The 20,443-nt window shown below is 53.1% G+C and overlaps 9 protein-coding genes across 9 annotated transcripts; 4 read left to right on the top strand and 5 right to left on the bottom strand.

Annotated features, from left to right (window-relative positions):
- Positions 1-1,326: 1,326 nt before the first annotated feature.
- Positions 1,327-2,435, bottom strand: Z517_04088 (uncharacterized protein; the record flags this gene model as incomplete). The annotated part of the gene is made up of 3 exons (XM_013429419.1): positions 1,327-1,667; positions 1,940-2,126; positions 2,349-2,435. 3 exons carry the CDS (start codon positions 2,433-2,435, stop codon positions 1,327-1,329), a joined length of 615 nt encoding a protein of 204 aa, XP_013284873.1.
- A 588-nt stretch (positions 2,436-3,023) lies between these two features.
- On the bottom strand, positions 3,024-5,515 carry Z517_04089 (uncharacterized protein; the record flags this gene model as incomplete). Its single annotated transcript, XM_013429420.1, has 4 exons — positions 3,024-4,826; positions 4,877-4,952; positions 5,001-5,185; positions 5,477-5,515. The coding sequence occupies 4 exons, from the start codon at positions 5,513-5,515 to the stop codon at positions 3,024-3,026; spliced, it is 2,103 nt and encodes a 700-aa protein (XP_013284874.1).
- A 389-nt stretch (positions 5,516-5,904) lies between these two features.
- Positions 5,905-6,558, top strand: Z517_04090 (uncharacterized protein; the record flags this gene model as incomplete). The annotated part of the gene is made up of 3 exons (XM_013429421.1): positions 5,905-6,030; positions 6,084-6,259; positions 6,312-6,558. 3 exons carry the CDS (start codon positions 5,905-5,907, stop codon positions 6,556-6,558), a joined length of 549 nt encoding a protein of 182 aa, XP_013284875.1.
- Positions 6,559-6,875: 317 nt separating this feature from the next.
- Positions 6,876-7,687, bottom strand: Z517_04091 (uncharacterized protein; the record flags this gene model as incomplete). The annotated part of the gene is made up of 2 exons (XM_013429422.1): positions 6,876-7,097; positions 7,163-7,687. 2 exons carry the CDS (start codon positions 7,685-7,687, stop codon positions 6,876-6,878), a joined length of 747 nt encoding a protein of 248 aa, XP_013284876.1.
- Positions 7,688-8,235: 548 nt separating this feature from the next.
- On the top strand, positions 8,236-11,910 carry Z517_04092 (uncharacterized protein; the record flags this gene model as incomplete). Its single annotated transcript, XM_013429423.1, has 3 exons — positions 8,236-9,910; positions 9,958-10,059; positions 10,106-11,910. 3 exons carry the CDS (start codon positions 8,236-8,238, stop codon positions 11,908-11,910), a joined length of 3,582 nt encoding a protein of 1,193 aa, XP_013284877.1.
- Positions 11,911-12,455: 545 nt separating this feature from the next.
- Positions 12,456-13,147, top strand: Z517_04093 (uncharacterized protein; the record flags this gene model as incomplete). Its single annotated transcript, XM_013429424.1, has 2 exons — positions 12,456-12,767; positions 12,848-13,147. 2 exons carry the CDS (start codon positions 12,456-12,458, stop codon positions 13,145-13,147), a joined length of 612 nt encoding a protein of 203 aa, XP_013284878.1.
- Positions 13,148-13,284: 137 nt separating this feature from the next.
- Positions 13,285-14,160, bottom strand: Z517_04094 (uncharacterized protein; the record flags this gene model as incomplete). Its single annotated transcript, XM_013429425.1, has 2 exons — positions 13,285-13,917; positions 14,044-14,160. The coding sequence occupies 2 exons, from the start codon at positions 14,158-14,160 to the stop codon at positions 13,285-13,287; spliced, it is 750 nt and encodes a 249-aa protein (XP_013284879.1).
- An 828-nt stretch (positions 14,161-14,988) lies between these two features.
- Z517_04095 (uncharacterized protein) lies at positions 14,989-16,685 on the top strand (the record flags this gene model as incomplete). Its single annotated transcript, XM_013429426.1, has 2 exons — positions 14,989-15,682; positions 15,772-16,685. 2 exons carry the CDS (start codon positions 14,989-14,991, stop codon positions 16,683-16,685), a joined length of 1,608 nt encoding a protein of 535 aa, XP_013284880.1.
- Positions 16,686-17,439: 754 nt separating this feature from the next.
- On the bottom strand, positions 17,440-19,391 carry Z517_04096 (uncharacterized protein; the record flags this gene model as incomplete). The annotated part of the gene is made up of 2 exons (XM_013429427.1): positions 17,440-18,314; positions 18,479-19,391. 2 exons carry the CDS (start codon positions 19,389-19,391, stop codon positions 17,440-17,442), a joined length of 1,788 nt encoding a protein of 595 aa, XP_013284881.1.
- Between the last annotated feature and the right edge of the window lie 1,052 nt (positions 19,392-20,443).

Genomic DNA, 20,443 nt, shown 5'->3' on the forward strand with positions numbered 1-20,443 from the left:
GCTTCGGGACTAGTGTGATCTTGGCAAATATTTTTCCTTCCGCCCCAAACTTCATTAACTGCTCTGCTGCTGCATCTCTCGCCCTCTTTTCCCCTTGTGTTTCATCAGTCTCCGCGTTCGAAGAATCGCATTCAAAGCTCACGCACAGCAGAAGTCTCCTCTGAGATATCTGCAGACCAACTAGTCGCCATTCCCCCACACAGGGAAAAGGCCCAGCTTTGGGAGAAAGTCCCCGGACCGCCCTACCTCTGCTCTCTTCGGAGAGTCAGAGAACGTTAGGACCTGCCGAAAGGCAACCGCCATAAAAGCAACCTTTCACTGCGGTTTCTTTGTTTCTTGAACATCCTTTTTCTTTCGCCTCCCTCTCTTCTCCGAGTCACCTGCTGTCCCTCAATCTCCGACCTCGCTGTCGTCTGCATTCTCTTCTGAGCCGTTTCGTTTGGGGGTCTCGATGTGGAAATGAATTGAGGGAAGATATTTGTCTGGGTGATGGATGAAGATATGAGTCCGTCGCTGTGAAGACAGGTTTCCCCCTTCTTTTCATTTCGTGAAACGGAGAGGACTCGGACTTTTCGAGCTTGCGAAGGGAAGAGATGGAGAGGGTCTATAACATTGGGAGCTTGATGGTCAGTTTGGGTACTTGGGGAGTTCAAAAGAGTGATTTTTGGAGGTTGCGCAATTCGTCATATGTCGAAAGTTATGCGATTGCCCTCTCCCTCAATTGCTGTGCTTGCAGCAGTTGGGTCATGGAGGGTAACTCGATGGGGCTTATTCTCGAGACGCGGAGCAACACTATCTTTTGGGTCTGTAGCTTATGGAAAGCAGCGACCGTCTTCCACGATGGTGCAGATGTCCTGTCGAACGGACCGGACTCTTTGATTTGGTGTGCTGTGTTTCGCGGCAGTTTCTCATGAATAAGCACCCCTACGCTTCGAGAACAACAGCACCGGAGGTTGGGTTTCCTCGAGAATGGCGATGATAAGGAGCTTTGGCTGTGGTGAGCGGGTTGGTTTCCGATGATGAACTCTCAATCACAATAGAGTCAAGCACTTAGGCCTCCATGACTCCACGCGAGCATGGCTTCGGTCAGTGACGCGAACATGGTTGAATACTTTTCTGATGGAACCACGCTCCCCAAGCCAAGAAGATGATGAATGAATCCTTGAGCCTTGACGTGTTTGTATAGTTGTGTGCAGGGTGTATGGAGAATGGGCATTTCATGTTATTATGATGACTTGCTAATGTACCTCACTCGTATCATATCGTATCTACTCGGACCTGGGCTGTGCCCTGTCCCCTGTAAACAGTTTTGTTTATGTTTTGTCATCATATGTGCACCTCTTCTTTCCTTCTGTCGCCATTCACCTTTTCCGTGCCTGTTTGTCCTCGCTGCGCGCTCTGTATCAGGTAGACCAGGACGTCCCAGACCAGCGCGATGACGGTCGCGCAGGCCGTGCTCCACACGTTGATGCTCACGCCTCCGTAGGGGCACCTCGGGAACCCGAGCAGCCACTCGATATACCACGGAAACCAGCCGCGCGGGTAGGTGAAGACGGGCGTCTTTGCGTGCCAGAACTGCAGCGCCAGGCGCAGGCCGCTGGTGCACGTCCATCGGATCGCCGTGGCTTTGGTGTCGAAGGAGGAGCGGGAGGAAGAAACTGCGGCGGCTGGCGACCACGGTAAAAATGTTTCTGTCAGTCACGATGGATAGATAGAGGGATGAGTAGAGAGAGCGAGGACGCAGGGCGCCTTTGTGTCTTTGACCCTCTTCTTTGGCTGGACACAATGATGATAGAAGTTGGATCCAAGTCCCGATTGTAAACGGCACACATACACCCCTCCCCACCTCTCTTCCTCCTCCTCTTCCTCTTGGTCGCCAGCATCTCGCAACCTCCTCCAGCAAACAGGGGGAAAATGTGTATTCACCAACAAAACTCACCTTTCTTGTCATGCTGCTCCATAGCCTTGTCATGCTGCCGCCTCAGCTTGGCCCACTTGGAAAACTCGTCCTGCGCGCTGACCGCGTTCATCTCTCGTTTCAGCCGCAGGACCTCGCGACGCAGGCGCGTCTGTTCTTGTATGTCCGCGGACGACTGGAACGGGAGGCGGCAGTAGATTTGCCATAGCTATAATAGTGCGCGGGAGGTTGGGAATGTCAGCAAAAAACTTGTCCCAGTATCATGTTCTCCCTTCCTTCTTGGGGCTGTGGGCTTGTATCGTGTCTTTTCCTACTCCCAAGCGCTTCTCCGTCGCCTGGAACCTGATATGTATGTCCCCATCAAGCCGAAGAGGAAGCAGTGGAGGGGGGAAACAAGAGGTCGAGGAGAAGAAGAGCAGGCTCGACGTACTAGGTCGTTGATGGGTTTGGACCCGATGGTGAGGACGAGGTGGCAGACCAGTTGAATTATGAAGACCGTGACGAGGAGGGAGACCATGATTGCGCCAGTGCCGCGCACACTGCTGTTTCGGTTTTTGGTCTTGCTGTCACTTTGCGATCATGAGGGGAGACCGGGGAAAGAAAAAAGGAAATGAAAACGGAGCGGGTTCCTTTCCTGACAGGATGTCGTGGTCGTGTTGCTTGTCCTGTGTGCTGTACTTGGTACACTGCAAGCGAGTGTGCTGTCCAGTAGACCCGTTTTCGCGGAGGCCACACCTGTGCTTTTGAATTTCGATGTGGAGTGAGTGGCCAGAATTCCAAAAACGTCTTTTGGAGAACAGCGAATCGGTCATGACGTCGGCTGCGGAGCCCGATATGGCACAGCTACTGTAGGTTGTGCACAGCAAAGGATAGATGCACACAGACTACTACGCTGGGTTGACAGTTCAGACACCTGCAGTATTATCGCAGCTCTCTAGACATGGCAGATTTATGATGTTTGGATCGAAGAATCAATTAAAATCCCCACGCATTACAGTTCTACCGCATGCGTTTACAGCCTTTCCCGGTTGTGGCGCCAAAATACATAAACCACCGTCGCTCATGCGCTATACAAACCGTCTTCAGTCTCTTCCTCCCTGTAATGCTAGTACAGGAGATCCCGGTCGTTGGCGACACTCGTTTGCGGATGGAAACTGTGCTGCGGTGCACTCTGGCTGACGATATATGGATTTCCCACGCCTCCGACAGTCGGGCTAGTCAGGATATCCCCCCCAGTGTTGTCACTCAGGCTCAAGTTCTTGAAATAGTCGTCGGCGGCTTCGATTGCAGCTTGGTGATTGGGCACGGGCGTACCGCCTGGAGTTGTGACGGTTGTGTTTAGTGATAGAGGGTTCGCGAGATCCAGACCGGTCAGGGCGCGGTTCAGATCTTCTCTCTTTCTCTGTAAGGCTGGTGAATCCTGAAGTCGGCGTGTCCGTGCAGACCGGAAGACCTGTTGTACTGGTTTCAGATAGATAGTGGCAAGGGTGCCGATACCCAGACATAGCTCTTCCAGGGTTGTTGGGTCCAGCTTCTCGCTCTCAGCTGTAATGGGTGGCTTCGTTCCCATGACGACTTTCTTCGCCGTCACTGGGTCGGTCGATAGCAGGCGCCAGTACATATATCCGCGGTCGCGAAGATCCGGATCATCTGACTCTTCCGTGCACCATTTCAGCACTTGCGGAACTATGGAAGAGCCCTTTGTGGGTCGGTGAAGGAAGAGTTTCACAGTCGCAGTCAGGAGCGCCAATTGAACCTCGATAGGCTCTTCGTGGAATGTCGACAAGTAATCTTGTAGGAGTGAATCGGCGTTATCGATTCGATCGGCGTACTCTCCAATGATCCAGATGATCGCAGCCTTTGCCTCGGGCTCATCCAATTCATCAATCTGACCGATCACGGTTGAGATGACAGATTCATACTGGTTCGGATATTTGCGGAAAATGTTCTTGATGACCACTGTCGCCTCTTGCACGATGTAGGGGATTTTGGCATTAACAAGTTCTAGGAGTGCGTCGATACATTGCCGCGCCGCCGGCTCAATCTTGATTGCAAGCTTTCCAATTGCTCGAACGGCCTTGCGCACAAATTGGACATCGATCTCGGTTGCGTACTCTCTCAGCTCGTTAAGAACCACTGAAATGTTGCTCTTATTAGCTAGCATGAATATCAACTCGAGTTTTGTCACTTTGACGTATATCGGATCGTTGTACTTGCAGAAAAACACGCGAATGTCGTTTTGTAGGACCTCGGGCCGCTGTTGGAGGATGAGTATAGCATTTCTCAGGGCGAGATATTGAATCTCTGGCGGTTTAGAGAGGAGAGTGATGAGTGGCGGGGATAGTTTGCGGGCAAGTTCGTCGACTTTCTTCTTGTCGGAGATGTAGTTCATTAGGTACATAATGACCCGAATGCAGGTAAGAACCACAGCAGAGTTCGAGTGCGAGAGCCGAGATGATATTCGTTCTGCCAGTAAGAGGGCCTCGCCAGATTCGTGTGGAACGTAGGACACTAGTGCTTCCAAGATGTAGGTTTGGGACCATTCATTGCAGTCCGGCAAGATAGAAATGATTTTGGAGGCGCTTGCGTAGTCGATCGTCAGCTTAATGTTATCACTCCTCTCCCAGATATCCTGCAACGAAGAAAGCGCACTTGCGACAACAGTGGGGTTGTCGTCCTTGAGCATTCTATTGAGTCTGTCAATCAGGTCTGACCCCTCGACCAGTCGTTTGTCGTGGTCGTAGATTTTGGCCACGGTAATGGCAGCTGTTTTCCGGACATAGGGATCTTGGTCTGACATCAATTTCTTCAGTGGGGCAATCGTACCCTCGACGAATTCGCGAACGTGAACATACGAAATAGTCCGCAGTGCAAGTGCTCGGATTAAAGGGTTCGGGTCCAGAAGATCCTAAATACGTCAGTATCAGGAAGTTCGTCACTGCAATGCGGCCTGCCCACCTCTTCCAGCACCGGCAACGCTCGCAAAGCAATGTCGGGTTTCATGCGAGCATAGTGCTGAAGGTACAAAAAACACCTGTACGTGGGTTAGCAGGATATCTGCGACAGGCGCACTTTGACAAACATTTTCTTGATCTCGAGGACAGGGATATCCATGCAAGCCACGATATCCGGAAAGAGTGCGATCATGTCGTTGTTGCTCATGGTCATATTGGCGACGATTTTCTTCAGAGCATTTTTCTTAGTAGTGTGGTTCTTGTCTTTCTTGCCAGGATTTGTGAGTTCCGCTCGCAGCTCGGCCACTTTGCCCTGTTTATGAGTGTGAGCGACGGGACAGAGATATAGAGGCACAGGGCATTGCGGCTAAAGGCATGATGTACTGTGGATCTCATAGAAGCCGGTTGTTCAGTTCACGTTATCACACATATGATACATGAAGCATGGAACATTTGGAATCCCAGCAGACGTACTCCAAATACCGCGATGAATGAGAGTGAGATGGGAGATGCTGAACACCGCGGCAATATGGGAACAAGCGAAGGAGGCAGTGACAGACACAGCCTAGAAGGGAAGGCCCTGCTGCTAAAGAGATTGGCATACCCTGGCAAAGAGCTTTGAGTCTCCATGTCCGGACGACATCCTGACCTTTTCAATCTCGACTCAACCCAATAGTTGGAGGCTTCCGTTGTCACTCCAGTTGACGATATTGCTGCTGGATCCAGCGGCTCGAGGCTCAAATTACGGCATGATCTTCAGAAAAACGACATCTGACCAGAGAGATTCAAGGCAGTGACAATGTCCAAGTGGTAGGTAATCAATGTAAGATTTACTGGAGGTCGATGAGGAGGGAGGACGTTGAGGAGGCGTTGCGCGGTGTGTCCCCCCTGGAGCCGCCGCTCACGCCAAGGGTTGGCGGAGTTTCCATTTTCCGAGTCCCGTCAGCGTCCAACAACTTTACATCGACGAGGGACTTCGTCGCTGCATCGTTGCGTACCACACCTCCTCCTGTGATGGCGACCTCAGACAGCATGGCTCCTCCAATGCCGAAATGGGTTGTTGACCTCAACAACGGCGTCCCTTCTAGACCCAAGAATATATCCAGCATCCCAGATCCTCCCGGCTTTTCAGGCTCCAGGGCCGCGGTTGGGAAACAGGTCCGCAAGCCCATATACCACCCACAATCTACACTCGCTGACAACTCCAATAGAAGTCGCAACCTCCTGGACGAAAACCACCGACCCCCGAAGAAACAGAAACACTCAAACTCAAGAAAGCGTGGGAGGTTGCACTTGGGCCTGCGAAGCAACTTCCCATGCAAGCTATTATGGGCTACATGTCGGGCAATTCGCTCCAGATATTTTCCATTATGATGGTGTTTATGCTGTCAGTGTGCCAGTCTTACTTTGCAGTCGTCGATGCTGATAATTACTTTCAGTTTCAAGAACCCTATCCAGGCTATCTCGCAGACCAACACACAGTTCGCCAAATTCGAGAGCGCTGGTAATCGTACACAGATGTTGGGGGTCAAGGCGGTATATGTCCTAATGCAGTGTCTCCTGCTCGGTCTGGGCGTCTATAAAGTCAACAGTATGGGACTGCTACCTACGACGAGAAGCGATTGGTTGGCATGGGAATATGAGAGACAGCCACTTGAAAGAGCATATTTTGCATTTGGTCGGTAACCTCGAGAAAAACGAATGAGATATCTCTGGTACAACATACCAAAGGCCACTCGCCGTATGGCGAAGGCCCAGCAATGACTGTCGTCGATATACTCCTTTTCTCGTCCGATCATTTACGTCTTTCAGATGCCACAAGATTGCTCCAAGTTATGTCGTCCTTGTGTTTTACACGCGGCACCTTCTGGTGGATCCGGAGCTTCGTGGTCTGGGACTCTGTGGAAATGTCTTCTCCATCGTCAACTACTTGATGAGAGTTGATCTTCACGGCACTCTCAAAGCGAACCTGAGTGGTGCGGTCTTGTTCATGGCGACCAAAGTCATCTCTCGGAAAACCGTACCTTTCGTGCTTGGTGTCCTTCGATGGTATTTTGCGGTTGGTGCCCTTTAAGTGCTGGAGCACTCGGTATCACGTCGCTATCTCTCTCAATGAGATCCACGACGCTGTCGTCGGCATTGACCTTCAACTCGCCACGTTCAAGCGCAAGGGCTTGCATCCTTTCGGCAATCTCTGCATCAGGTGCTTCGGCGAGCGAGAGCCCCTGCAAGAACTTAGCAGACATAACTCCAGAACTCGATGTTTGCAGAGAATCTCAGTTGCGATTACCTTGAATGGGTAGGCAAGGCTCTCGGAATCAACTTCATCGAGCAGCCTGATATCGAGGGTCTGGCCAGTTCGAAGCCACGCGGGCTCCGCCCCAAGCTGCGCACGCACAAAGGCTGCCCTTTCTTGACAGGCTTTGGAACACCACCTTTCCAGTTCGCTCTTATCGACAAGTTTGAAGTCCTTCCCACCCTTCTGATTCCAGACTTTTTGGCCACCATGTGTGAGCTTCAGATTTGGTCTTGGACAGAGAGCGTAGCCGCATCGGTTATCTACATTTCGCTCGTAGACGAGATCATCGAAATCCGAGGTCTGAAATAGGCCCAGACAGTGTCGAAAGAGAGAAGCATCGGAAGGTTGAGGTTTTGCGGGGTCAGCGTCAGGTCTAGACGGCAAGTCAAAAGCTTCGACTACTAGGTCTGCTATGCGTGCCTGTAGCTTCTTCCTCTCCTCGATATCTCTGGCATGGCGTAATGCAGTCGAGCGAATGCGATCTTCTCTGTTGCTTTCAGATTGCTCAGTTGCCATCGCAGGCCATGCTCCAAGTATGTTAACAATACAAGGCGCAAATAATGGGTGTGGGTGCCTTTTGAGAGCGTGGGCTCTTAGTTTGTCCTGACAGCCTTGCTTTGATACAAAGGACGAAACATGAGCCTGTGACACGGTAGACAGAGATGACTGCGGCAAATACTCAGAGCGAAGGCAAAGCGGCTTGATTAAGTAACGAGGCTAAAAGTAAATAGTGAAGCCTACGAGGTACAAGTAATAAGCCTGCGAGAAACTAGGAGCCCCACGTTCAAGTCGTCTACATTCTCTCACAATCTTAATAACGTCTCCTGTCCACCACACCTGTTCCAGCTCATATCGTCTTTCCACGCGTGCATTCTTCTCTTGCAAGTCCATGTGATCTAATAATCACTCACCAGGAAGTCTCAATCTGACCTTGGCACCGATCTTCAAGCGAGGTGGCGCAGGCGCTGCGTCACCGTGCTGGTCAAGTAAGATCATTGAAAGTTCGACCTTCCGCCCGAACCCACCTCCTTCCTGATCTTTGAGGAGCATTTCCTCTAGACAAGATGCCTGCGGTACCGTTCAAGGTCAAGGCGATCTTCGAATACAGATCAGACGAGCCTGATGATCTAAACTTTGATAATGGCCAGATAATCACGGTTACAGAAGAGGAGGACGCGGACTGGTATACTGGGGAATACGTGGATGCCTCGGGGGAAAAGCTCCAAGGCCTGTTCCCAAGGAACTTTGTCGAGAAGTACGAACCGACAGTCCCTTCGCGCCCTGTGCGTGCTTCGAAGCGTGCACCGGTTCCAGAGCCGTCCGAGCGTATCCCAGAGCCTCCCGCACCAGAGCCACACCCTCCGCCAACAGAGATATCCGAACCTGTGCATGACAGCGAGAAAGAATCACTAAGAGAGCCAGCGGAACCGGCAAGAACAGAGCCTGAAGCACCTCCGCCGGCCCCGAAGCCTCAACCTGCTGCTCCCACCGCCCCGACCACCATCCCAACTTCTCCCGCGGCCACCCGTGCCCCTCCACCTGTTGCAGAAAAACCATCATCTAGTTCTTTCAGAGACAGGATCGCTGCCTTCAACAAACCCGCTGCCGCACCAATTGCCCCTTTCAAGCCCGGTGGTGGTGGGCCAAGCAGTGGTTTCATCAGAAAGCCGTTTGTAGCGCCTCCTCCTAGCAGGAATGCTTTCGTGCCTCCACCTCACCGAGAACCTCCCATCCAAAAACCATATCGGCGAGAGGATGATGCGAGTGTGAACGGATCGGAATCCAGGGATCTGGCGGAATCTACTGTGACACAACCAGAGCCTGGGGCGGAAGAGCAACCGAAGCCCCAGTCCCTCAAAGAAAGAATAGCACTTTTGCAAAGACAGCAGCTGGAACAAGCGGCTCGGAATGCTGAGAAGAAGGAGAAACCCAAGAAACCCCCCAAAAAAAGAGTCGAATCCACAGAGGCCAGTGAACAGAGCCAGCCGCCTGAGCCGACTTTGACGAGACTAGATTCCAATGAGACTGTAGGCCGCCCATCCGCCGAGGTGGCTGAAGGAGAACATGAGCCTGTGGGTCTCCCTCGCCGCACCACAGGCCTCAGCACGCCACAACCAGCTTCTCGCGAGCTCGTCAGTGACACGAATGACGCCGATGATTCAGGAGCTGCAGATGACGATGACATTCAAGAAACATCCACCGAGGAAGAGCGCCCAAAATCCAAAGGCACGGAAATACCCGTCCCAGCAGCTGCTCCTAGAAAATCAATAGATGACGACCGAGGCCAACAGGTTGAAGCCGAAGAGGAAGAAGGAGGTGAAGAGGAAGAGGAAGAGGAGGAAGATCCGGAAATCCGCCGCAGAAGAGAGCTCAGAGATAGAATGGCCAAGATGAGCGGAGGTATGGGCATGATGGGCATGTTCGGCCCTCCTGGCGGCATTGGACTACCTGGTGCTGCGAGGAAGCCAAAATCAGAGCCTTCTCGGCAGTCCTCTGAGAGCCATCCGCAGGAAGAGCCACAAGAACGAGTTGCCCCAGTACGGATCATGGCATTGCCTGGGATGTCTCCAATACCCAAGCGGCAAGACGAGCCTCTAGCGTCGCCAGAAAGCGACAACGACGACGAGACTGCACGCCCCACCCCGCAAGAACCTGGTGTTCAGGGAGAAAGCGAAGACTATGTTTCGAAGCCCTTACAACGTCGCTCGACAGACCGTGCCGCTCCGCCGGTTCCACAAGGTACGTCTTTTGGATGCTAAAGCGACTTGCCCACTCACATTCTGTAGATCGCGCTGCTCCTCCACCACCACTACGTGACACTAGAGGTGCTCCTCCTCCTCCCCCATCGGCCCCAAGAGCAGCTCCTCCAGTTCCGCAATCACCCACCGGTATGTGAGAACTACCTGCATCCCGGAAACCTACTGAATCTCTTAGCTCGATCCGTACCTCCCCCTCCCCCATCATTACCGCAAGCGTCGGCAGAAGCACCTGGTTATGAGGAGGACGAAGACCACGATCCTCCGGAAGAGGACAGCCAGGAAGCGCTAGAAACTCCAAATAGCGCGCCTACGCTTCCTCCAATGCCGCCAGCCAGGCCACCTGAGCATTCGGTCTTCGAGGCTGTTGAGAGCTCCACTTCTCCAGTCGCTGATAAACGCGCTTCACGACTCCCGCCCCCTATCCCTATGAGCCCGACTTCTCCCCAGACCAGAGCTCCTCCTCCTCCGCCGCCAGGCGCTCCACCAAGTCGCCGTTCAACGACTGATTCCCGCGGCTTTGGCACCATGCATTCTCCTAAGCCTGATTCGGATGACGAGGAGGAAGTTACGGAATATGACGGAGACTACGATACAGATATCGCTTCGAGTGCAAAGCACAAAGATGCGTTGAAGGCTCACAATCGTGACTCAAGCCTTGATGAAGGCGCCCTCACGGACGATACGAAGTCTCCGAAGCACCCTCCCACACGAGCTGCTCCTCCGTTGCCTCCGGTTAGTATTCCGCGAGACATGCCACCACCGCCACCGTCTTTGCCAACGCCGAAGAGTAGAAGGTCTATGGATGCCCCGCGGGCAGCTCCTCCGCCAGTTCCACCTCCCAAGGTGGGCGAAGACGACGACTATGATCCGTATCGATATACTGCACCTCAGCATCCTCCGCCCTCTCTTCATACCAAAATGCCATATTCTACATCACTGCAATCACCCAGAGAGGAGCTCGAGGAAGATGACATGTACAGTGCAATGCCGAAAACAACTGCTATACCACCGCCACCACCAGCAGAAAGGCCAGCACCTCCACCTCCACCACCAGAGCCGGAGTATACTGCGCCGCCGACCCTCGCACCTCCTCCCCCAACAGACATCCCTGAACAGAGTACCGACCTCCGAAGGTCTGGTACTCTCTCTCGCCGTTCAATGGACCATGCTCGGGGAAGCAGTGAACAGGGGTATATTGCTCAAGACATTGACCTCGCAAAGGGCTCAATGTGGTGGACGCAAACCAATGTACCACCTCCTTCACTGCAAGGAAGACCTGATGTTCTGTACGAAATGGAGACTGGTTCCTCTACTAAACGTGGAGGCAGGACTACCATCTCAAAGGATATTTACGTGCTTTACATGGATTATTCCCAGACTACCATCAATGTTAGCTTCGATGCGGCAGACCCAACCCACGTGACATTGGAACAAAGCCACGGGCGACCGCCCCCTGCACCTCGGCGTGATCAACTGGAAAATGCATCTGTTCAGTACGGGAATCAGATCGCAAGAGTGGCGAGTGGTCTTTCTGGCACGACTGTTGGCGATGGTTCCGCGCGAGGATTTGTCCTCGAACTCCTAAAACCCCATCCGACAGCACTCCTGCCGGTTGGCACAAGAGCATATGGTGCTCTGGTCTACTCCAACCTGGGCAACGCATCTACACAGCAATTTGATGAAATACGACCAGGTGACATTGTCACGTTCCGTAATGCGAAGTTCTCTGGCCACAAAGGTGGGCTGCATCAAAAATATAGTGTCGATGTCGGGAAACCTGAGCACGTAGCTGTGGTCATCGATTGGGATGGTACCAAGAAGAAGATCCGTGCGTGGGAGCAGGGAAGAGACCTGGAAAAGGGCAAAAAGCCAAAGGTGAGAGAGGAGAGCTTTAAGGTCGGAGATCTGAAAAGCGGAGAGGTGATGGTCTGGAGGATCATGCCCAGGACGTGGGTGAATTGGGATACTACCAAGTCGTGAGCTGGGATTTTGATAGACGAGGCGGGTTGTTATCGAGAGGAAGACCTTGAACAACAATGATGATGATACCTGGTAGTCCATGTCGTGTGGACAATGATCCTGTAAGCTTGTCATACGGAAAGGAACCTGGTCACGGTAAAGATACAAAAAAAATCAATACATCTCTTCCCCTCGAAACCAAACATCATCTCTAAAACAGCTATATTCAGGCCCTTTAGAGTCCTTCATCTCTTACGTCCGTTGAATCAATGTTCTACCAGGGGGCGAGGAAGCATGTCAAGGTCTATTAACCTCGGCGGATATTTGTTCCTTCCGGGCTTGGCGGTTGATATCATTGCCTCCGACTTGTCACTGTAACTGACTCTCACATGGGGTGACCTGTTGAGCACAACCTCGCCGCATTCCCCTAATATTTGCCATTACCGTCTTAACCACCTTGAAATTCCCTGCTCCCCAGGTATCCCTACTGTCTCGCCGTAGACGCAGGACATAATATTTCCTCTCCGTCAGCAAGCGCCCTGTGTCGCAAACGCGCGTTACAAAAAATGTCATCGGCCGTCGACGAGGAAGCGACCATCTCAATCCCGAGTCTTGCCTTTGTCGCTGTGCTCGGATATTTCATCTATCGCTACTTCTTCTCATCCCGTCCCGGCGCCACGGAAGGCGGCTCTCAGACATCCTCCACTGCCTCCAGAGGCGCCACTCCTGGGATCCGTTTTACACCTGCACAGGTTGATCAGATAGCCCAGGTGTTCCCACAACTAAACCGCAGAGATATAATGTGGGATTTACATCGTAACAGAGGCAGTGTAGAGGCTACAATGGAGAGGGTGTTGTCTGGGAGAGGTTTAGATCCGGTAAGGCACGACTCCGGGGACTGCTGGAGCCAAAATTCGCGGCAACAGTATATAGTGACTGACTCGGGTTCATCTCTCAGGCTCCGCCTTCATTCCAACCACCCCCCTCGTTTATGGCTACTACCGCTGAATCGACTACCACGCCTACTATATTAACGCCGTTCAAGAAACCTCCACCACCAGATTTGATCACGCGGTACAATTTACAGGCCAAAGTAAACTCAAAGGGGAAGGAGAGAGAGGAAGAGTCACCGCCACCAGGATGGACCAGCAATAAAGAGGAACGGCAGAAGATGCTTCAGAGACGGAGAGAAGAAATGATTCTCGCCGCTCGAAGGAAGATGCAAGAGAAAGATGCAGAAGGCCCAAGTCCTTCTTAGCTGCGACTCCAAATCTCGTGCAGGCGCTTCAGGATTGACGACTAATGCACTTTGGTCTACGAGCTCGAATGAATGTTCCCGATGTTTTATACCAAGGTCAACGGTCATAACTCCTCGGGCTTATTGGAAAAAACACTTCATGTCATTTCGTCGTCTTCGTCGTCGTCACCATCATCATTATATCTCCTATCCTCCCTCTCTTCTTCCTCTCTTTCTCTCCTCTCCTGCTCCCTACTTGCATCAATCTTCCTCAGGCCGTCGATCACACCTGTGATGAATCCTCTGGATTCAGAAATCTCCATAGCGCCTATGCCGTCGAGTCGTGTGCCTTCGCCGTCACCGGACAATTGCTTTACACGTTTCCGCATCTTGGCTAGCCGCACTTCTCGTATGTCTCTCAGCAATTGCCTCACTTTGTCAGGCTCGGGAATATCATCGCTCGCCGCCTCCAGTAGTATCTCTGATAGTTCGAACCAATGATACGGGAGCGTTGTGGGATTTGCGTTCACAGTACACGCCTCCACAAAAGGTGTAGACGCATAAAACGCCTTTCCGTTGTAGTCTGTCTGGCGCAAAGATGGAATCGGGGGCGGGGGAGAGAAGGTCTCTTGAAAGTCTTTGTGTGTTTCGGTGTCGAGGATATCTTGCAGATTCTCTGCGAGGATCCACGGCGGAGGCATGATGTTGGCGCGTCTTTGGCGCTTTAACAGGACTGCGAGCCAGATGGGGAGGGTCGTGCGCTGCGGGGGGATGAGCGCTCGGGTTGGACCCTAGAGACGCGGCGGAGTAAATAAAGGAGTCAATATCGTCGTCGGTGGACGAGTAAGTATGAGGACGAGAAACGAGAAATCATGCTTCGCACCTCATCTGATATAGAGGCTGTGGGAGGGACTTACGCCCAGTAAGTCGAGACGTTCGAGGCGCTGTCGCGGTAATATCGTCACCTGCTCCATTTCGCAGAGGAATGCGACTTCCGCGGGGAGCAGGCCAGGCGGGTGAGGAAAGGCAGACATTCAGGGCGTGGTGGGGAGAAGGCGAGGAGGTGGTATCAGTGACATGTATCTTGCACATTCAGTTGTACTGTTGGAAAAGGTCGAGAGGCAGGGGTTGTAGTATGTAGTTGGACACAGTCTCGTCGCGGTACGCGCCGAATTGATTCGATGGCCCGCAGAACAAACCCTACCCGCCAGAAATACTTTACACTTAAGCGGCGCCCGCCTAATAAAACCCAAAGTCATTCGCTTGTAAGATTGCCGTTTGTTAATACCAGTGATATCGGAAACGCTTGAGAATAATGGTGCCTCATTGTCATCTATTCTCTAAGCATTGGTACTGCCAGTGTAGTCGATATAATACCAGCCATCCACCGAGCACGTAGCCAACTCGTCGATATCTGGGCGCCAATAAAGACACCTGACCAACCTAAAGACGTTTCACCTTCACTCTCGTTTTCATTCTCTAGCATGCTGTAGGCCACAAGTATCGGGTACTTTGGGGCGCCTTTTGTCAAACTGTCTACGTATGCTCCAAGAATAGTCACCTGCAAGTACCGAGTAGATGTTGCTGCTAGTCTGACAGACTTGTCAATAGAGTAGGTCGAACATATGCCAGAACGAGTCAAGTTAGCATACATTAATGCCACTAGCTTTGTCTTGGCTTGCCAAGAACGGCAAAAGTAGCGCTAAACCATCCATCAACATCTCCCATTACGCGTCTTGGCGCTCACGTTAAATCACCTTTTGACTCTGGCGAGCTTCAACCTCAGCACTGGACTTCATCCCCTCATCTCCTCCCATTACCTGCTGAAGCTCCCCTGCGTCCTCTTCTCCTAAAACCTCGCCATGTCATACTTTGTGAGCCCGGAGTTCCTGCGAGTCCTGCTCCTCGGCCTCATCACCTCGGCGCACATGACATGGCGAAGGCTGATCAATCAGATCGTCCCGGAACCCTACCTCGACGAATACTTCCATATTCCTCAGGCTCAGGCGTACTGGCTAGGGAAGTGGTCACAGTGGGATCCCAAAATCACCACTCCGCCGGGCCTCTACGTCTTTTCCTACTCCGTCAATGCCGTGCGGAATGCCTTCTCCCAAAAAGGCGTGAGCGCTTCGGTCAACGAGTGGAGATTTACAAACGTGCTGTTACTGTATCTGTTCCTTGTCGCATTATACGTTCTGGCGGCCGTCGGGAGGAGGGCCGTGTATCATGAAAGCGTTCTTCAGCGGGAGTTCAGCATCATCTGCTTCCCATTGATTTTCTTCTTCTCGGGCATATATTACACCGATCTGTTCAGCGTGTTCACCGTGGTCCTCTGTGAGGTATTCTGGGCTGCAGGGTCCAACGCGCAGGGGTCTCTCAAGGTCCTCTACCAGACGTTGCATCTCCTGGCTGGGTTGGTGTCCTTGGCCGCCCGGCAGACGAACATCTTTTGGGTCGCGGTGTATCTGGGTGGGCTTCAGGCCATCGAAAGCGTTAAACAGAGAGTGGGCGCGCGTGAGGTCCATGATCCTCCCGTGTCTGAATCATACTTTGAAGGTTCGACTGGCCAGTTTGTTCTCAAAAGTCCTTGCGGATTGAAGCTTTTCCCCATGATCAGTCTCTGACGGGCCAATTTTTGTTTCTAGATTTTCCCATCACAAGCATTTCTCTCGCCCAATCTGCCGTTCCCATGATACCCCAGCTTCTTGTCGACTTGTGGCCACAGTTGTCGCTCCTCGGCGCGTTCGCCGCATTCGTCGTCTGGAACGGTGGTGTAGTCCTCGGAGACCGAGACAACCACACCGCAACCATCCACCTAGCCCAGATGCTCTATATTTGGCCGGCCATCGTCTTCTTCTCGTGGCCCGTCCTGCTCCCGCTTTTCTCCGACCTCCGCGGTCTCCGTCAACGACTCCCTAGAGTAACCACGACAGTGAGCTTCCTCGCTCTCATGCTCGCCGTCGTCAAGTTCAACACCGTCATACACCCCTTCACCCTCGCCGACAACCGACACTATACATTCTACGTCTTCGCCATCCTTAGGAAACACTGGCTCGTCAGATACGCGGCCGTCCCGGTCTACTATCTCTGCGCGTGCATGGTCCTGGGGAGGCTCGGCGGTGTGACGGACGCGGTAACGTCGTCGTCGTCGTCTACAAAGCCCTCGCGGATCCTGTACGGCGACGACGCCGTGCGCGTCAGCTTCATCCTCGTCTGGCTCGTCGCGACGTCCTTGTCGCTCATCGCCGCCCCGCTCGTCGAACCTCGATACTTTCTGGTCCCCTGGTTGACGTGGCGTCTGGCCGTGCCAGAATACATTGCACCGTCGGCCGAGAAGCGCGCGAGATCGGAGCTGGAGACACAGGTTTCTACCCCGAAGGATAAGGCGCGCCTCCCAGTGTCGGCACTGCAGACGCTGCTGAGGACGGCGGCCGCGCAGTCGGCCCGGCTGGAACTGGCGTGGTATCTCGCCGTCAACGCCGTCACGTGCTACATGTTCCTGTACAGAGGGTTCGAATGGTCCCAGGAGCCGGGCAACGTCCAGAGGTTCATGTGGTAGTGGTACGGGTAGTGGTAGTGGCAACCTCTACCAAGGAGAACAAACCAGAGCCACCAAATCCTACGGGAAGAAGAGATGGACACGGACACGGACACGGACATTTTATCCCATGTCGGAACATGCACGGCGCTGGGAAAGGAAAAAAGAAAAACAACTATGCTGAGGGGTAAAAATAAATAAAGATCCCTGCAGGATCTCCTTCTTCATCCCAGTATCTTTTACTTCTTCTCATTCTTCTTCTCCTTCTATTGACGAATCCCTTTCAAATGTCTCGTTATGCTTGTTCATTTTTATCTGACGACTAAACGAAGCGGGAGTAGTTTTGGTTTCCTCAGCTTTTCCCGTGACCATGACCATAACCATGGCCTGCCTACGTGAGTTTTTTTTCCTTCTGGATAGAGTGCTACGGTACATGTGATGTCCAAGTCATCCAGTTCGATAGTTGGTTTTTTGGTTTTTGGTGGATACATGGTATTTTGTTTTTGTTTTCCTCTTCTACGTGCCTCTTCTCTCTCGCGCGCTGCCCATTTTGACAGATTCCATCCACTCTCCCCACTCCCGACCAAGCCGCTCTTGTAAATGCCCAAACACGATCATGTAGCATGCCAATATCACCATTTTCCTCATTTCCCACGATTGATTCGGAAAATGGCATCGACCTGTCCCGCGGCACAGGGTGAATTGTCAATCGTGGACGAGAGAGAGTTGGTACCGAAGAAATTCCGGGGATTTGGTTTGAGAGGGGTGGTGGAAATCAAACGGCGACGAAGCTTCCCAGCCTCATGACGCTCGCGACCTCATCGTCGATGGTCGGGCCATGGTACTCGTTGCGGCCTCGGAGCCAGTACCAGACGATGCTGAAGATGACGACGCCGCTCGTCACGACCACGCTGTAGTTCATGGTCGAAGCGTCCACGGGGGTTACGGGCGGCCACACGCTCCAGAAGATGACAAAGATCATGTATACGCACGCGTATAGGTTGTTGATGGTGCCCAGCGGCTCTGGCAGGTGGAAGGGCCCCCATTGCAGCTGTGGCAGTGCGACCAGCGAGGCCCGTCGTGGCGGACCGTCGTGCGTGTGATCTGCACCCGGCGCCGCGTAGATGGGGCCAACGCCATTGTTGGACTCGAGCACCTTAGAATCCTCTCCGATCACCTCAGGCGGTGTGACGGTCTTCTCTCCCTCATGCTGCTTCGAAGTGGTGGCCGCCACACCGTCTTCTTCGATCACGGCCCCGTCCTCACCAATTGCCAGGCCCGGAGTATCCTGTTTGTGCGGGGCGATATGGCCTTTGAAGCGGTGCCACAGCAGGAATGCTGCTGGCAGAAGGTACGAGCAGTAGAACCCCGTGATGGTGAGGGAAATAACATCGTTGAACGCCGTGTACGAACCAATGTTGATCAGTGTCAGCAGGGCTGCAAGCCCGACCACGACAAGGACGCCCACAACAGGGATCCTGCGGACCCGCGACACGTAACTCAACGGCTTGCTGAACGGGGTGCCTCGGTCACGCGCAAACGACCAGGTCATTCGTGACGCCGTGGTGGTGATGCCCGTCGCGCATGCCCACGTCAGCGCCAGCACGATGGCACCCATGACTGTCGCTCCGGATATCGAGTTCACGCTGTCTATTTTGAAGCGGAAAAACCAAAGGATCGGGTCAATATGAGATTTTTCAATTCTTTTATCCTTCGGAAATGGATAGAGAGGAGGGGGGACACGTGGAAGAAAGTGATTGATGTATTCTGGGGTTCTTTCCTGCTGTTGGGTGGCTTTCATTTGTGGGACTTACTGTAAAAGATCTGGATAAATGGATAACCTGTCGCCGTCTCCAAGACGGAATCCACATCACCGAGACAGAAAAGCACTGTCAGCATCATGACGAAGCCGACAAGCCCATTGATGCACATGCTTGCGATGATTGCTCGGGGGATGTTCCGTCCCGCGTGCTCTACTTCCTCGGCCATGTGGACGGACGCGTCGGCGCCAACAAAGGTCGCAACATTACCCAAAAAGCCGACGCAATACGACAAACCCTGGGTGGACCAGCCACCCTCGTTGAGCGACGTCGCGAAGACGAAATGGGCCGAGTTGTGTGGAGCGTAGGCCCAGAGTACGCCGAGGATGGTGATGAAGCCCGCGATGTGGAACACGATGATGAAGATCTCGAACTTGGGCAGCGCCCCGGGAATCACCACGTTGATGAAGACGGCGACGGCCATGACCAGCCAGGCCAGCAACGTACCATGCCACCTTTTAGCGTCGTAGTCCTTGTAGTCGAGTATGATCAGGCCCTGGATTATTGTCCCCGCGAAGATTGTCTCGGTCGCCACGGTGGCGATCCACGCCAGCGAGGTTAGCCACCCAATGATGTAGCTGCTGAACACCTTCCATCGCGGCGGCGCGAGCATGTAGACCCAGTAGTATTGGCCTCCGGCGATCGGGGCCATTGATGCGAGCTCGGAGATGACGGTGTAGATGGACAGCGTGCTGGACCACGCAATGATGAAGCCGTAGACCAATCCCGCGGGGCCGCCATTGTCGAAACCCTGGCTGAAGAGCGCGAGGACAGTTTCCCAGGTGATCAGCTCGCACACGGCGAAGCCAAATAGTGACCAGAAGCCGAACCGCCGTTTGAGGACTTGTTTCTTTCCCAAGAGCGCGAGGGTGGTGGTGTCGGCGATGTCTTCCTTGGTGCGCGCCATGGTTTCTGATCAAGGTTTCATACAAGGGGAAGCAGGCGTCGAGGACAGGGCACGAGCAAAGCGCAACGGAGACCAAAACTTTCTCGAAGCTGGGAGGAAATCTTGGGCTGCGTAATTAGTTGGCTCGTGGTCTCGGTTATAGCTGGACACGGGATCGTCCAGACTAGACCTCAAAAACGCTTACTGATCTCCTAGAGCTGCGCTTGTCCGAAGCAGAAACAATTTCCTGTCTGAATGGCAGGGTTCAGGTACGAGGCATATCAAAAGCTGACAGCTAGGATAGATAGGAAAGATGAGAGCCGACCGAGGCGAGTAGTTGGAGAAGGCCCAAAATCCCACAACGGGGTCGGGAACCTAAGGACAATCGGCGGCTTTTTACTGCATGTTTCCTGCAATAGGCATGATTAGCCTTGGCCACGAAGGTCTAGCAAAACGCTGGAGGCCCCAAGAGGCCAGTCAGAAGAGGGGATCATGTTGCCATGAAAACCCACTCCTCCCAAGCCCGAGGTGTTCAGTGCTGTCGTTTGAAATGGGGGCAGCGGGTGAAGGACGGACCAAAGGGGATCCAGCAGATCTTTTGCGCTTATAGCCTCTCTATCCGCCCACCTGTGGCCCCCATCTACCAAGTTGAGGTTGCCCCAGAAAAAGCTTTTGCCGAGGCGGCGGCCAGTGACGCTTCTTTTCTTGTTTCCGGGCAGATACGGTGGGAGGCGCCGCCACACCAGCCTCTCCAAAGCTTGCCTGGAGCTTATCCCAAACAGGGTGCGTTTTCCCTTGACTTTTTCTACACGACATGCTTCGTACTGCGACATGAAGGAAATGAGTGTCGGAGGATGTTGGAATATTGATAAGCCGTGAGAGTAAGCTGGGGAGGTAAGGACAATAGGCTGGAGAGGAGAGACGGGCTTGCATCCGTGGTGTCTGGCATGGTGAGCCTCGCCTTATGGGTGAAGATTCAGAGTCTGCCCAGGTTAAACGGTGTCGCCTTCCCTCGTGAGCCAGAGGATACAAAATCACGTTGCGAGGTACGGACCCCGAGAATCAGTCACTGT

The sequence above is a fragment of the Fonsecaea pedrosoi genome (assembly GCF_000835455.1).
Source record: "Fonsecaea pedrosoi CBS 271.37 unplaced genomic scaffold supercont1.3, whole genome shotgun sequence".
Lineage (NCBI taxonomy): Eukaryota > Fungi > Ascomycota > Eurotiomycetes > Chaetothyriales > Herpotrichiellaceae > Fonsecaea > Fonsecaea pedrosoi.